At 39.3% G+C, this 17129-nt stretch overlaps 1 protein-coding gene across 3 annotated transcripts in view; it reads left to right on the top strand.

Moving 5' to 3' along the window:
* Positions 1–17129, top strand: part of LOC124555190 (phosphatidylinositol 5-phosphate 4-kinase type-2 alpha) — a 107416-nt gene that overhangs the window by 24978 nt on the left and 65309 nt on the right. For all 3 annotated transcript variants that reach the window (XM_047129033.1, XM_047129032.1, XM_047129034.1), the window contains one exon: positions 6636–6746. In XM_047129033.1, the coding sequence (XP_046984989.1) occupies positions 6636–6746 (111 nt within the window). The remainder of the gene's footprint in view (positions 1–6635; positions 6747–17129) is intronic.

Raw genomic sequence — 17129 nt, 5'->3', positions numbered from 1 at the left:
TGATACTAGAAGCAAAAAGTCAAAAATTATTAGAGATACTTTGATAGAAGTGCAAGTGTTTTGAACAAACAGGACAACAGTTACATGACTGTACTCATAGTTAAGGGAGGTTTTCAAAGTGTCATTCATGTACCAGAATGCAGGGCTGTACCAGTCACTACAATAAGTTTCGAATCCTTTCAAACATGCCGAGACCAGTTTGAAGTTCTTGAAAATCATTGACAAGTCTTCTCCAATTCTTCAACCATTTTGACTGGAATGATTGATGTACACTACAATTTTAAGGTGGCCCTAAATGCAGAAATCATGGGGTTCAGCTCAGCTGACCTTGTGTGTAAGCCACGGTACAGGTCCTCCTCCCCCAAATCATCTTTTGTCATATTGGCGTGTTAGATGTCATCTCGTCATAGCAGCAAAATGTGCCGGTGCTCCATCGTGTGTGCCACATCCTCTGCCGTTGATCTAAGGGAACATCATCAAGTAATCTTGCAAGATGATTCCACAGAAGCCGAAGGTAATTCTGTCCATTGGGTTTGTTTGGTAACATGTACAGATCAATAAGACAATCACCTGTACTCCGTTCATCATAAGAATAAACCTCATGTAAACATTACACTATGTATTCTTCCACATTTGCTGTAACCTCATTGGATTTTGTTTCACGTGGAGTGAAAGCCAAGCTGTAGCGAATACCGTCAAGTACGGTAATGAGGATACGTTTTATGCTGTGCGTTATGCGTACATAGACTCAGCGATAGTATGGGGCAACAGCTTTACCGGCGCATTTAACTTGGACACCACCAGCCAGGCAAGTGACCCAACTAATCTGCAATGATGTGAACAGTTGTAGTAAATACTTAAAAGGTAATGAGCAGAGAATAATATAGCTTTGAATATCATTTAATTTTTAAATAGAAGGAAAAAATACATGGTAAAACTCAGATTATATGCTTCTCTGGTGACCAGACGGAAAACATAACATGCTCTCGATCTTAGCTAACATGTTATTGTAATTAAAAAGAAAGAGTTATGAAAATTCCTGATTATAAGAAGGGTAATTTTTCTGTATCGGCTATATGTGGCATAAAAATGCACTGCTGTGATTTTTCCATCTAGTTAAACATTGAAGCCACTGAAGGTATTACAGGCGGTCGTCTGGTAATCTTTGAACTGCTTCCATATCAGGCTCTGAGGAATATATTACAATACTACCACGTTGGTAACAGGGCAATCAGCAACAGAATCCCAAGCCACCTAGGAGTTCACATTTCCTCCTCCTCTTTTATGATGTGTTGTTCTGCATTTTCACAAAGCTTCGTGCATTAGTTCCTGTACATTTGGCAGCTTAGATGTCTTATTATTTCTCATGACAAATCCTTTAACTTGGCTCCAGATCAATTTTGTTGGGTTCAGATTGCAGTGTTAAGGAGACAACTGTAAAACGCAGCATTTATATAGTGTACTCGACACTGTGAAAATTATTGTTTTCCATGTTTCTGTGATGCTTTTCACTGTGGCTCGTGTGAGACCACAGCTGTCCTAGAAACCAGTGGGCATATTCTAACAAAGAGTATCTGATTTTTCATTTTTCTCAAAAAAATTCAATTGTGTAATTTTTCTAAACTTCAAAATCTTTAACGATCTTTTATAAAGTATCAGTAATTAAGAATGTGTATTTGGAATGAAAAACAGAATTTTGCGTGTGATATGTAATTAGAAACTACAAGACCTGCAGTTTTCTTGAAAAAAAAAGATGGTTAAGTAGGAGTTAATTACCATACGTTTGATAAATTTCATATTTAAATGATTTAGGTATACAAAAAAAAAAAAAAAAAAAAAAAAAAAAAACCCCACACAACAGGTCTCAAACCGACACCCACCAGCACACTCGTTTGTAAATCTGCCACGCTTGCACTTGTGCCATGAAGATAATTAAAATACTCCTCCTTATATTTGTTACATATTCTTGAAAGCAGTCAGAGCTGGTTTTTTTTTTTTTTCTCTGTAATCTTGTGAAAAACATTAACAACAACTTGTTTCTAGCAATTAACAGTGTTCCGTGCGCGTATTTCACTGCGAAGTAGGAAGCAGTCTCATCCATTTTTGCAGTACATTTGAACAGCGAGACGACTGGAGCACAAGTAGCGCTTACTGAGACTGTGACTGTACACGATTTTAGAAATAAAAATTATGTAGCTAAAGTATGATTAATAAAAACATTGATGGCTGTTTATACATTAGAATGTCTTAAAGTTTCATTTACAGTGACATAGTAATAAGATATCTAATACATATCTTGGACCTGCTTCCAAGAGCGGAACACCACCAGTGTATGAGGGTTATGACTGCTGACCAATCATCACGTTTGTGTTTGTTTACATCAGGTTTATTCTTACGATGAACAGATTATAATACCCCTAACCACAATTACAGTGAGTAACATCACTGATGTAGAGACTAGTGCACAACATGTAGGTTGAAGCCTAGATGATTCAAAAAATGAGAATTGTGGTTACTAAACATACCATCATGAGTACCTTGCTTCATCTGTAAATAAAATGTAATTATCAAACATAGGGTTGCCTGCAGCTGTTGTTGCCGGCCAGTGTGGCCGTGTGGTTCTAGGCGCGTCAGTCTGGAACCACGTGACCGCTACGGTTGCAGGTTCGAATCTTGCCTCGGGCATGGATGTGTGTGATGTCCTTAGGTTAGTTAGGTTTAAGTAGTTCTAAGTTCTAGGGGACTGATGACCACAGATGTTGAGTCCCATAGTGCTCAGAGCCATTTGAACCATTTGAACCTGCAGCTGTTGCATCTACTGACAAAATGTTAGTCTAGGATTAAAGTGAAAGTCACTAACAAGGGAAGCTCCCCATTGTACCCCCCTCAGATTTAGTGGTAAGTTGGTCCATTGGATAGCCCATCAAAAACTGAACACAGATCGAGCATGAAAATAGGAAGAAGGTCTACTGAACTGTGGAGGGGGAAAAAAAAACTGGAACAGTTAATGGTCCAAATTTAATATCTGCAATATTGAGCAATTGTTGTGTGCTCACAGTGTTGGGTTGCGAAGCGGAAGATCCAGGTTCAAATCTCACTCAGTCCAATATGTTTATTTTTTCATAAAATTACGAACTTTCCGTCCAGTCATTGACGTGTCTGTTGGCTGTATTCAAATTTGTCTGTGTGTCGTGGTGTAATGTCTGTCTGTATCACAGAATATCAGTCATGTGGTACGGATATATTACCATCGCAAGTAAAAGTGATGAATAGTGACAGCAAGCGAGATGATGCATAGACCTCTCACAGAGATGAAAACAAAAAATAAACAGGTGTGAATTATGTTACAATGAAGGAATTCAAGAGTCTAAACTTCCAAAATGGAATGCAAGAGTATAACATGTAGTGCATGTGTAGAACAAGTAGGAGGTACGTACTTCTGGAGGTTTGTTTGTTACATGTCGCTGTTGCAAACTGTCATTATGCCAAGACACATATACAAATTTGAACAGAGCCAGCAGACACATCAATGACCAGATGGAAAGTTCATAATTTTGTGTGTGTGTGTGTGTGTGTGTGTGTGTGTGTGTGTGTGGGGGGGGGGGATTGGATCAAGTGAAATTTGAACCCAGATCTCCCGCTTCACAGTACAACACTGTGATCACACAACCATGGCACACCGATCATTAACGTTGCTCATCATTGCAGATATTAAATTTGGACCATTCACTGCTTCTGTTTCTCTTCTTTTTTCCACAGTTCAGTATGCCTTCTTCCTGTTTTCATGCTTGATCTGTTTTTAGTTTTTGATGGGCTATCCAATGGGCCAACTTACCACTAAATCTGAGTGGGGTGTGATGGTGTGTTTCCCTTGTATGATGCTAAACTCATTGTAGGTTATACAGGTACATTGCGTTATTCTCCAAACACTACTGTGACTCATCCCAGGAGTGAGTGTCAAGTCTCCTTGTCGAGATTCCTGGAGAGTATTCGTGCAGGCCTGCATGCTTGCAGTATGTGCAAAGACCCCAGTTCAGTCTCTCTGAGGCACTGATGGACCCTCATAAACATTCGACTCTCGGGGTGCCTTCGGGCAGGGTATGCTTCTTGGCACAAGCATGCAGCATGCACCCTCCTGTGCATTGCCATTAGTCCCAACATGCATGAAATGCATATCTGCATACTCGTTACTGTAATGTTCACCAACACTTCCACAACACAACTGAACATTTTTGCAAACAACTGACAGGAGTGGCGCTCTGTGTATTGTACAGTCATATCCACTTTGTTTGCCACTCTTGTGTGTTGAGAATGAAAAAGAAAACCACACAACGGTCTGGTGTGTGGTGTTGACATAGAATCTTGTCAGTAGTGGCTACTAACCGCAAATTCACAGCTATATCGCAAATGGTTCATTTGCAGATCTATGTTTACTGGGACTTTTTTGCTTAGAGTATCATGTACTTTCATCTGTATGCGTTGCCACCATTAATTTTGATAACTCTGTGTATTTTTGTTTACCTTTAATTGGGTATCTGAATTTTTTACTTTGATGCTGCTGTTAAGGAGAGCGATTTTGTGTGTGTGTGTGTGTGTGTGTGTGTGTGTGTGTGTGTGTGTGTGTGTGTGTTTCATTACATTATAGGCCTAACGTCATTATATATTGATTTTTAAATATATTATACACAATTATTAAAGTGACTGAGTCATCGTATATTTTTATCCAGAGGTTCTTTCATCGCTTCTCTCTAAACTGTATGTACAGAAGAAGGAAACACTGATGTTTGTTTCTGTTCCTACCTTCATATATTGCACTATGTCATCTTTGGAGGTCAACAAAAATTGTTGTAATGTATTAGAGTGATACGCAGAGTGTATTGTACCTCTTAGGTTTATATCCTACCAGTGGTCCACAAGATGTTGTACATAGTTCAGTATGCTCTTACACTCAAAAGTGGTGTGCTACTTCACTGCTATTCAAGAAACACTAGGTGTTATGCTTGTAATTGTAAAATCTGGTAATGTGGGAAAATGTTTTGTCATATGATGTTCTCATTTATTGTATGCCTACCATTTTTAATTCTAAATAACTTATGCTAAATTTTATTGTATCATCAGCTAATCATTGTGTGACTTAATGAATACCTTGACTGTAACCCAAGTATTACTTACTGGGTTATACTTTCTATGTCTTCTGTTTACTCCTTTGACTAAACAACCAATGATTGTTTTGTATTTTATATTTTAACTGTGTTATGACCTATATCACGTTTGAAGTATACAGTATGAATGTGAAGCAGTGGAATATTTTAATCCAACCAATGACAGACTGTACAGGCAACATTGTTCAGAAAATTTGTGGTAGCTGTATGCAGTATTTCGAGTAAAGTTTTATTAGGTAACCAAATCTCCATTGAGCTTACTGCATTTGGTGGGATGTGATTCCAATTATTTTATACATTTAGAAGAGAAATTGGTGTATGCCTTAGTGTAATACGTTACAGATAACATATTGACTCATCAGAGATCTTACCTCTTGAATTCATATTTTGGACTTGGACAGCAGCACAGCAAAACATAAGATGGCTCCAAATTTGGGGACTTGGATGAGAACTAGTTCAAAACCCAGGTCTTATACTATTGCCAGCCAACGTGCAAGCAGGTGCAAAAATGTTTTTTGTATGCTTTAATAATATCTGTTGTTTGTGCTTCAAAAAAAAGTACAGGCAGTCTCATAATTTTGGGAAAAGCCAGTGTTTATTCATGAAAAGGTAATCAGTCACATCAACACCTTGTGAGTTTCAAAACAGTCAGAATGAGTTTTCTAAAAAAGAATGATTTTGTAAATGCATTTTCACTTTCATCAGTTGACTGTTGATGTGTCTGATTGCTATAATTCTGGATTTGTGTTGTGCCTACAGTCACATAACAATACTTTGGATTATATTTCCAATTTTTCAAATGTGACTTTGGGATGTCCTTCTTAGAGTGTTTTTGTTTTCGACCATTTTGTTCGAAGAAAACTATTTTGTGCATCTGGCATGTCCAAAATCTGCAGTGTTCATAGTACCTTTGTAATGCCTTTGCCTATTAATGAATAGTCTCAAGTGTTGTTGCTAAGTCTCCATGAGCTTCCTCAACACAGTTTGTATCCGGTTTGCAGCCCATCTTTGTAAATAAATAAAAAATGTTTATTGTTGAAGAAGATAGCAAGAACAGTCAACTTGGTTGCATTGTGTTGACGAAACTAGTTGTTAAATAAATTAAGTCATTTGCAGCTTCTCAGCAGTCATGTCTTCTTTTTTCAAGTTACAAGAGTCAGTTGTACTTAATGATGCTGGCAATGAAAATTCCTTCTAATTCATTTACATTATGGATTTTCCCCACTCAGTGTTGTGTAGCAGTAATTTTATTTTTATTAATTTTGAACAGATGACACCCTAGCCAGTATATTGTCCTCGTATTTTCATTTTATTCTAATGAGAGTCCTACAGTAACATTTTTCATAATGATTTTCAGCTCAGTACAAGAACAGTCATGTATGTCATTATGTTCTGTGATCCCACAGTGTTCTTTGTAATTTATATTAAACCACAATTGCCTTTTTTTTTTTTTTTTTTTTTTTTTTTTTGCAGGGAAAGTATGCCCAGCCATTTTAAAGTGAAGGAATACTGTCCATTAGTTTTTCGGAATCTCAGGGAAAGGTTTGGCATCGATGATGTCGACTACAAGGAATCAATGACACGGTATGCAGATATGCACTTGAAGGTTTCTTATTAACATTTTTTGTCTTATATCTTGATTCTGAAGGTGTGTGGAAGAGCAGATGTCATAGTGTAGCTTCTGTTGTGCATATGATTGTCAGCAGACTCATTGCAGGAGCCAGTTGTGTAAGATTTGCTTTTTGGAGATGTTTCCACTTATTCTTCAAATTGTTCAGGTATATATTACTCTAAAATAAAATGCACGTGTATGTTCATAGATTTAACATATTTCAAGTGACATTCTCACACGAAAACAGTTTTTCACTAAAATCACTATTTTTTCATAATTTTTGTAACAGTCTTTGAACTTACTATTAATAGAGTTCAAGAAGTAAGTAAGATGTTCTTTGAGCTGTCTTTTGTCAAGAGTAATTATGGAGGAGCTTCGTCAATGTATCCTTTCACGTATAATATTGTAACGTACTCGCTGTTTAATATTGTGAGGTAAATGTACTTAAATGAATCTGTTTATATCCTGCTTCTGTCCAATTAAAATTAAAAACTCTCATGACCATGTGACTATCAAAGAACTATTATCAGTATTCATAATCAGATGGTCTTCAAAAAACAATAATAATGAGTAAAAGACTAGTTAAAAGGAACTTCTCCAAATTTAAAGTAATTTTGTATTGTTAAATAAAAGATGTGAAAAATAAACTGAAATAATATAGTGTATAGAAAATTCCGATGTAAGTCGTACATTTTGAATTGCTACTTTTTTTCTCATCTTATGGAGGCTTTGAAAATAGTGGTAACAGCTATGAGGTATGTTTTTTAAGCTAATTCCATTTTTATACTAAGCAAAAAAGGCATGTGAACTTAAAAACAATTTTATTATTACATGAAAGCAAAGTCAATAATTTACTTCTTAACATAATTTCTGTCAATATGAAGGCACTTTTCCTAACAACAAACAACAAACATGTGAATTCCATGATCATAAAAATCTGCTGCCTAATTTGCCATCCACTACTTTTGATGACATTGTCATTGTCATGGTGCTGACCACGTAAATGGGGAAATATGAGGAAATGCATTAGATAAGAATGACATTGTAAAGCGTCTGTTTTCTTGAACTTTTGCATCAACCTTCTGCACGAAGCCCTCAGTAATGACAGATCATTGTCCGGTTTGAACTTCTTCATGAACATTATTAAGGCTACCTCTAAACATTCTAACTCATCTTCTTACCATTCCATCACTCACAGCAAATTTTTGCATAAATGTCACTAATCTGATAATGAATTGTGATTGTTTCCAAATCTTTTGTGCACTAAAGAGTCCAGATACTTGAAAATGGCCTACGACATAAATAGTACAGTAGTGCAACAAATAAAGTAAAACTGACAATTGCTGGAATGCAGTCATTTAAACATTTCAGGGTGTTGGTTTCAACTTAGTGTGGTTTCTGTGGAACATCCAAGTTGTTAGAGAGAGTTCTCAGTTATGACAACTGGGAAAAACCTTGAGGTCTGCATTAACATAGAATGCAAGTGCTATGCTCACAGTACAATATAATTTGAAAGAAATAGCTCCAGTAGAATGTGTTCTTAAGTCTTACCTTAACGGGAGTGGGACAGATTTGAGGTTCTCCACTGTGAGAACTGTTTGAATTGTCTTGCTTAAATCCTTGTCGCTATGCGTGTATATTAGTAAATAAGATGACATAGAGATTTACTCATATGAATATTGAAATATTCAGGTTAGAGTGTCTCAGAATTAACATAGTTGGTTACAAGCTATGCTTGGTAAATATTTATTGAAAACTTCGAAACAGGCAGTGATGTGGCCACCTATTTGTGGATGAACAGCTTATTTTATTTTGTGGCAAGTGTGGCATAAGACATTACATGGTACAAAATACAGGGAACATTGTCTGAAGATTGTTTTGGAATTATAATTTTAAAAATACGTGTGACATTAGACAAGAATCTTACACAGTGTCAGAAGCTTCCATTCCAGTCTTAGTAAAACTTCATTTGCATTTCTTCAGTGTAATTATCTGATATGCTCCAGTTAAATCAAAAGTGTTGATCTTTATTCCTTTAATTAATGCATTGTTAAATTCTATTATACTTTTTGTCCTCCAACTGTATCATAGTAGTTGCAATTATAGACAGACTTATTACTCACGCTTTTAAGACAACGGCTTACAGGCAAGATATCTTTCTTTTCTCATTCATTGCATTGCACTGGCAAGCATTCATTGTTAAGTGTGGTAGATTTACCAAAAAAATCCATTTCAGATCCTGTTGCAGGAAAAGTATGAAGCAGGTTTGATGCGATGCACATCTTGCGTGATCAGAACTTGGGATGCAGCACAACGAGGGTTCACTTTCACCTGAGAACTATATTAAAGTAAGCATTGGGAAAAAAGTCAACCAGTCTGTAGTCAGTGGCATTGACATGACTGTGTACATTATAATACAAGGAAAAAAGTGTCCACAGCCTGTTCAGTAGTGTTGAAGTTACTAGAGGATGTGCTGCTGAAAAAGAGAAGCACACCTGAGTGCAGCCTTAATTATTATCTATAACATTGTGTTTCCTTGTAATGTGTCTGTCACCACTTGCCCTAATTATGGTTTAACTAATGCAAGAAGTATATTTGAAGAATGAGCATCAATTATTTTTGAAAATGGGAATATTATTACTGTGAAGTAGGCAGAAATTAGTGTATACAATATAATACATTAGTCTCTTCAGCATATGAATATCGTAAATAACTCCAGATTTGTTTTATTTGTTGTTACTGGTAATGGAAACAATGTTAGACTGTATTTTAGTAAGAATATAGAAATTCTGTCGTGCTTCGTAACATTTCTACCATTACACATCATACATTGGAGACAACTAATGTGAAATTTTGATGTCGTATTGTTTTATGTGGAAAGCTTAAAGTAGTCTTAGCCACAGGTGAGGCTGTACAGATCAATCACTTGCCATTACAGTTATATTTTGTGAGAAGCACACAATTAAGGGGTTCAATTTCTTTATAAATCATAAAAGTTCATTTTTCATTTGACATTGTCACTCTGAGAAGTAGATCGAATGAAGTCCTAGCAGGACTTGGTTGCTTTTGCACTTAGTTCAGATACAGGATACACGCTCATTTTTTGGCTGTCATTGGAATGAGCGATTATATACCATTTTACTTTAATGGTATTTGCATTTCGATCGAAAATCAGTATTAGAAGTGTAGTCTAAGGGATTAAATGCTAGAAAAAGTACCTGCCAAATGTAAGTTAATGAGATTTTGCGAATTTTATCTCACATATAGGGACCTCTTGTAGACGTCACATTATAAGGGTTACCAAATGAGAAATTAAAAATATTTGTGCTTTCCTGCATATGATGAAATTCTGAATTTATATCTACAGCTGCTGGAATATAGAGCAATATTATATTCTCAGGCAGAATCCCACACTTCAGTAATAACTCATGGAAAGAAGTTTTGTAATGTCAGGAAAACAAAGAGTACGACATTCTATGTGTACTCGTACTGAAAGTTGACCTTGGGAGGTTACTATGAATGTTAACTTAGATATCCAGTCATATCATATGAATGCTTTAGACAATGAAATTGTCTAAATAGGCTATAGGGATGGTGATGAGCAGTGAGTATGCACCTAAACCTTGAACATTATAGCTCAACTTGCATTTTTCACACACACACACACACACACACACACACACACACACAATAGAGAAAGAGCAAGGGGAGGGGATTGACATACAAGGATCAATGAGTGGAGTGTAGTTAGTAAGAGCATAAACAGTTAAAAAATGAGGCAGAAGCCACTCTTCTCTGGGCTTAAATAGAATGACGTGATGTTCCTGTGTGGTGGTGCTGGGCCACAATTGGTTGTACTGCTCTTGATGAATGGCTGTCAACGATGTCTGAAAGTGTGCCTCCTAGTAATTGAGCTTAGCCGCCATGCACCAACGCACGACGGGCGATGCCTCTCATCAAGCTGAACTTTGGTGCATGGTGAGGTGCTAGCGCGATTGAGATAGTAACTGCAAGTTACCACATTCCACTTCTTTTGTTGAGGCATCTGTAAGCTGGTACCACTCCAACATCCCTCCATCGCAGCATGGGATAGTGCTCGGTGCTCAAGAAGGTGATGTCCATGTCTTCTGTGGTGCCACTGGTAGATGCTCTATGTGTGCTGCAATTAGCTCTGTGTTGGTTCGTGTTGGAGAATAGGGTCAAAAGTGACCTAGACAGTCATGGCACCACTGCAAGTGAATGTCTGGTGGCACTGACATGGGAACCAGATCTGTGGAGGTGCTTGGGGTGGGAAATTGCTCCGGAGGAGCTGTCCTCCTCCTGCTGCTGTGTGGAGCCATCTCCACCCAGGCCTTGACAAACTTGCAGAGGGCTGACAGCAAGAACACAGGAGGATGATCAAGGCCTAGTATCATATGGGAGCAGAATCAGCAGAAGGGCCATTGATGGCGGAGGTGATGCAGGAGGACCAGATGCAGGGGAAGGGGACAATCTCTTACGTGTATGAGGAGTTGGTGGCAGCTGAGGCAGAGGTGATTGGGTTGGCAGGTCACCAACCAGTGTTCCTTCTGCAATGTGAAGATGTTCCAGTCATGCTGGCTGCAGATGACTGCCAGAATCCAACACCCATGGCAACCAAATGTGTGAGACCTGACCAGAGTCCCAGGCTTGTAGTGCACCGTTGAAGAGGCACTGAGAGGCTATGGTATAGGGAGCAGTAGATTCAGCACTGTTTTTGGCTGGTGGTCATGCAATAGCTCCGCTGGTCTCTTCTCACTGATGGGTGTGGACCTATAGGCACTAAGAAAGTGTGTGAGAGCCTTGTCCATGGGTGCACGTCCCAAATATATTTCATTATTTGCTTGTGAAAGTGTGAATGAGGCATTCACCTCCCTGTTTGACTGAGGGTGGAATGAGATGGGTACACAAATACGGTGAACACCATGGTGTGCACAAAAATTGTGAAATGTCTGAGAGATGAATTGCGGACTATTGCCAGTTATCAGGGTGCAGTGCAAGCCTTTGATAGAGAAGATCCAAGAGGTAGCCCACGCCATTGCCTCTGCTGTGTTGGAGAGCAGTTGACAAAATGTGGAAATCAAGAATCTGGGTTGATGGCCACCAACCGAGGCTGTGACGGTTCAATCCACAGTGAAGAACATTGCTGGGGAGCAGCCTGATGACATGCAAATTTAGAAAAAGCAGTGATCAAATATTCAATCTCATGATCACTTCCAGGCCAGTAGACATGGTGCTGAGCAAGCATCTTTGCCCCAGTGATCCTGATGCAAAAGGTGAAGAACGTCACGCTAGAGAGATATCAGTAGGACCACTCTTGGAACAGTGTTTTCTGTGTACAAAAAAATAACATCTTTAATGAATGTGAGTCTGTGCCTTAACAGAAAATAATTGCAGATTTGATCCGATGCATGATCCAAAATCTCAGAGGCCACCTTTGCTGAACATATTGTTGCACCTGACAGGAGGAGGTTGACAGCGATGGCTTGAGCAATGCAAGAACTGTTATTAGGGAATCCATCCAATGTCTGCCAACTTTGAGGTAAAAAATGAAGAACTTCATCCTGATCAAAACCAGGATCAGGTTCAATTGCTAAAAGTGAAAGAGCATCTGTGTTTAAGTGCTGAGCCGTAGGACAGAAATGAATCTCATAATAATATTTACTAAGGAAGATGGCCCACCTTTGAAGTCTATGGGCTGTCTTGGCCAGCAAGTGTGCCACGAGGTTAAAGAGAGAGATTAATGGCTTGTGATCATTCGCCATATCAAACTTAACATCATTGGGAAACATATGAAACTCCTTGATACTGGGAGCCATTTCCTATATTTGAGAGTAATTCTTCTGCTCATCATGAAACGTGTTTGATGGAAAAGCAACGAGCAGTTCTGAACCGTCTGCATGACAGAGTGACAACACAGCTCCCACACCATACTGTAATGTGTCCATTGCAACCACAAGGTGGAGCCCTGAGTCCCGGCTGATAGGTTGCCAAGCACAAGGCAGTATGCAGACCATCCTTCAGCATCTTGAATGTGTGGTCACAGGCAGGGATGCACTAAAATGCCATGCCTTTCTTAAGCAGTTGATTTAGAGGATAGGAAATCAAAGCTGCCTACAGGAAGAACTTGTGGTAATATGTGACATTGCCTAAGAAACCCTGGAATTCTTTCACATTCGTTGGCTGTGGAAGAGCTACAGTAGCCGCTATGTGACTGTTGGCTGGTTGAATCCCCCGACAAGAAATAACATGCCCCACGTATTCTATAGAGGGTTGGAAGAAATGTGACTTTTCCAAATTGCATTGAAAACTTGTCATGCAATGTCTGAAACAAAAGACGAAGTTTGTGAAGATGACCCTCTGTAGTGTGACCAATAACAACAGTGTCAGTGAGGTGATTGATACAAGGAATTCAAATGGATAAGTTGCTCCAAACAGCCTTACAACTCCAAAAACCAGTTGATTGTGTCTAGAGGCCTTAAGGCATATTAACAGTAAGGAGCCGACGTGATTCTTCATCAAGTGTCAGCTATAAATATGCTTCTGACAAATCAAGTTTTGAAAAATGTTGTCCACCCAGCAGCTCCGTCATATGTTCATCTGGGCAAGGAATGGGGTATGTAGTGTCCATGGACTGTGAGTTAACAGTTGCCTTAAAATCATCACAGAGACAGAGTTTGCCTGTCAGCTCCTTGATAATGACTAACTGTGTAACACAGTGAAGGGACAAAATGGTTTCCATGATGCCTTAAGTTGTCAACCTGTCTAATTTTTCCTTGTGCACAAAGCATGAGCAGTACAGGCCTGGCACAGAAAAAACAGGGTCACGCCATAGATTTTAGAGTGAAGTGTGCTACGTAGTTAGTAGCCTTCCTGAATCCGAGCGATAAAAGAGCAGAATATTCCTTGCACAAATCTTCCAACTCTTGATAAGGCACAAGATCTGATATGTAGTGAATAGAATTGGAGACTGTAAATTTGAAAGCTCAGATAGCATCCAAGCCAAACAGATTTTCTGTAAATGCACTGTCCACTACTAGAAATGTCTGGCCGAACCACTGCCTTGTATGTTGTTTCTGTGGTAAATTGACAGAGGATTGGAAACTGCTGTCTGTTGTAACTGACAAGACTGCAAAAATTAGCCAACAGTGGAGATAAGTATTAGAATTCGGTAGCGAGGCAGCTGCACCTGCATCCATCTGGAGGCATAAGGGGGTCCCATTAATATGCACATTGATGAACAGTTTGTTAGAAACACTTGTAATATCTTCACACTCATGACTGACCACATTAATTGCCATCGGCTGCGATGTGAGAGAGACAGCAAAAGCTGACCAATCGTTGCACACAGATGCAATGTGACCTTTCTTATGAAACAGATGGTTCGATGCCCAACAATAAGGACAAGCCAGTCAGTCGTATTGGAACAAAATAAGCCCAAGAATCTAATTGACAGCCAGCGGGATGAGAAACTTTAAATGCTAGTACTAGCTTGAGCACAAATTTTAAAGAGGGAGCTTCAAACTGGAATGCTCTTTGGGGAACTTTCTTATTGGGGCTGTCCGTATGATAGCATCTCTAACCATAGTACTGGCACAAGTTCCTGAGATTTAGCGGTAATGAAATGGTAATTGCGACTTTATCTCTGCAATTCTGCAGCCCAAGTGCAATAGGATTGATAAGGTTGCTTTCTGCATTGATAAAACTCCACTCTCGCAGCAATCACCTGACAGCTTCCAGTAATAGGCATTCAGCAGACAACATTGCGAAGTGTTGCTGTAGGCCTTTTTCATATGATTCCCAGTCTTTGGCAGCTTCGTTATAGGCTGGGAATGGATATTGGTAGGCCGGCAAAGGTGGAGGCCGCATTAACAGACCCTTCAATCCCCTGCCTTGCATGGTCATGTGTTGCTGTTGTTTCATTTCTAAGTGCCACAGGTTTTCCAATTGTGGCTGTAGTAAACTCTACAGAACAACCTCCAAGAATGGATCTGTTGGCATCGCCACATTTTTGCAGGAAACACACGAGGAATGAACCTTACTTGGTGGCACCTTTGTAGTAACACCCACAGCTAAGAACGCCAGTAAAAATACAAGGGTGAACGGCCATTGCCAAACTGTGCCCAAGAGCAAAGTACCCCACCCTGTGGCGCAATGTGCAGTATGAACATAACATGCTTGATTTCAATGGCTGTTTCACTGCCCAAACCATCTTGACCATCCCACCATCCACCACCAGCTTTTCTGAACTGTGCAGATGGGAGTTATTCTTACAACACATTCTCCAATCCCAAAATTATCCCTGTGTCAACCTACAGTAACATACTGTCCCCACACCCTCTACCCAATGATTTCCACCCTTTCTGTCTTATCACCTCCTTCCTATTCTCGTCTCACACCCTCTTTGTGTGCTGCCCTCAGCCAACACACCCGTCTGTCTTTGCCCGCTTCTTTCCTTTTTTGCTCTGTTTTCCCTACCTGTCTGCCCTGCAACCTCCTGATGCTGCGACTGTTGACAGTCTAGTCTCTGTACATTCCACCGAACAGTGATCCTCTCTCCTCCTAGCCAGACACTGCTATCCTTTCCCCTTCACTGCCCCCTGCAGATTTCTGCTTCCATTCCATTTTACAGCTGCATTGTGGTTCGAGCTGCGAGACTTGACAGTCATGTGTTCGTGAAGTGTGCTTGCTTGTGTGAATGTGTGGTGTGTGTTTCTGTTTCTTTTTCTGATGAAGGCTGTGCTCGAAAGCTAGTATGTAAGTGTCTTTTAATTGTACCAGTCTGCAACTTAACCCATCATCTTTATGGTAAGCAGTAATTTGTGTTTCCCTTCCATTGTTGATTTACCAGTAAAAATACAATCACTTTAATGCCAAAACCATAAATACATGGAATACATCATCCTCATACATAACTGAGACGGTACCAGTTAAACATAAAGTGGTCTGTGAAAGAAGTGATGTCAACAAGAGCATAAACTACTACACAATGGGATAGAAATCACTCCACTCCTGGGTTAAATAGAATGACTTGTGCCGTTTCCATGTGTTGGCAGTGGGCAGTGGCTGCACACACTGCCCTTGATGCCCAGGTGTTAGGGCTGCCTGAAAGTGCTGCCTCCTAGCTACTGTGTGCTAGCACAGCCTGATTGAATAACATGTAATGGGTTGGCGCCTTGTGTCCAGTATTTGTGGATCTCTCTCTCTCTCTCTCTCTCTCTCTCTCTCTCTCTCTCTCTCTCTCTCATACACACACACACACACACACACACACACACACACACACACACACACAGAGTGAGAGTGAGAGAGAGAGAGAGAGAGAGAGAGAGAGAGAGAGAGAGAGAGTTTTTGAAAGTTGAAGTACAATGATGAGCTTATTGTTGTGTTTTTGTGCATACCCACTGCTCTGCTCAGCATCTCTTTATATGGTGAGTGATTCCCTTTTTTTTTCATCCACACATGATACTCCATTAGAATATTATGTCTTATTTAGTTCATACTTACTGAGCAGTAGTATTACGTTACTCCCAGAAGTTCTCTAAATAACAGTAGCATATAGAGATTGCAGCATGTGCTACTAGTTGATGAATTGCCAACACCCAGAAGTGCGGGTGTTAGGAGAATGAACTTTAGTGTACAGAATACCATGGATAAAGGACACTTACTACATTTTCAAAGCTTTATAGTCTTCTCATGTCACATAATTGAATAGAGGATTTATGGGTTACCTATAACAAAACATTTACAAGGTGCTCATACCTTTGAAAGTGTACTGGTTGTAACTAATGTTGCAGCCTAACTCCGCGATGAGGGTTCTTCATATTTTTGAATCAGAGAAATACTGTCACAGTGCAGACCAAGGAAGGAAGTGTAACATTCAAATGATCTGAATGGCTATGCTGTTTCGATCCTATACCAGGAAAGATTTGCAGGAAGGTTCAATACCTGGTTGTAGGCTATTGGCTATTCATTCAAACTCAATTGTGCAGGGTCATGAACATCACCCAGTGACACTCCAAGTATCAGTAGAACTTTGTGTAAAGTGGGTATGTCAAATAAATATTCAAGATACTGTTAGCTACAAAAATCACTAAACATGAAAGTCTTTTCAACAGGAAACAAGGTACATGATTGTCAGCCATCTGTCTTCTTGTATGTTTAAATTCCCATTGCAGTAGGACACATACAGGCTGAAATTAATCCCAACTGTGTTCAGCACACATCCCATTGTTCCCATTTGACATTGTATCAGTCAATGGACTTACTGTGGCCATTTGTAGAAATCCCTAGTTTACTAACAAGCTGTATTTCTTTATGTGTGATGTAATTGGCAG

This window comes from Schistocerca americana, chromosome X, assembly GCF_021461395.2.
Source record: "Schistocerca americana isolate TAMUIC-IGC-003095 chromosome X, iqSchAmer2.1, whole genome shotgun sequence".
In the NCBI taxonomy this organism is placed as follows: domain Eukaryota; kingdom Metazoa; phylum Arthropoda; class Insecta; order Orthoptera; family Acrididae; genus Schistocerca; species Schistocerca americana.
This window is presented reverse-complemented; position numbering and strand designations above follow the sequence as displayed.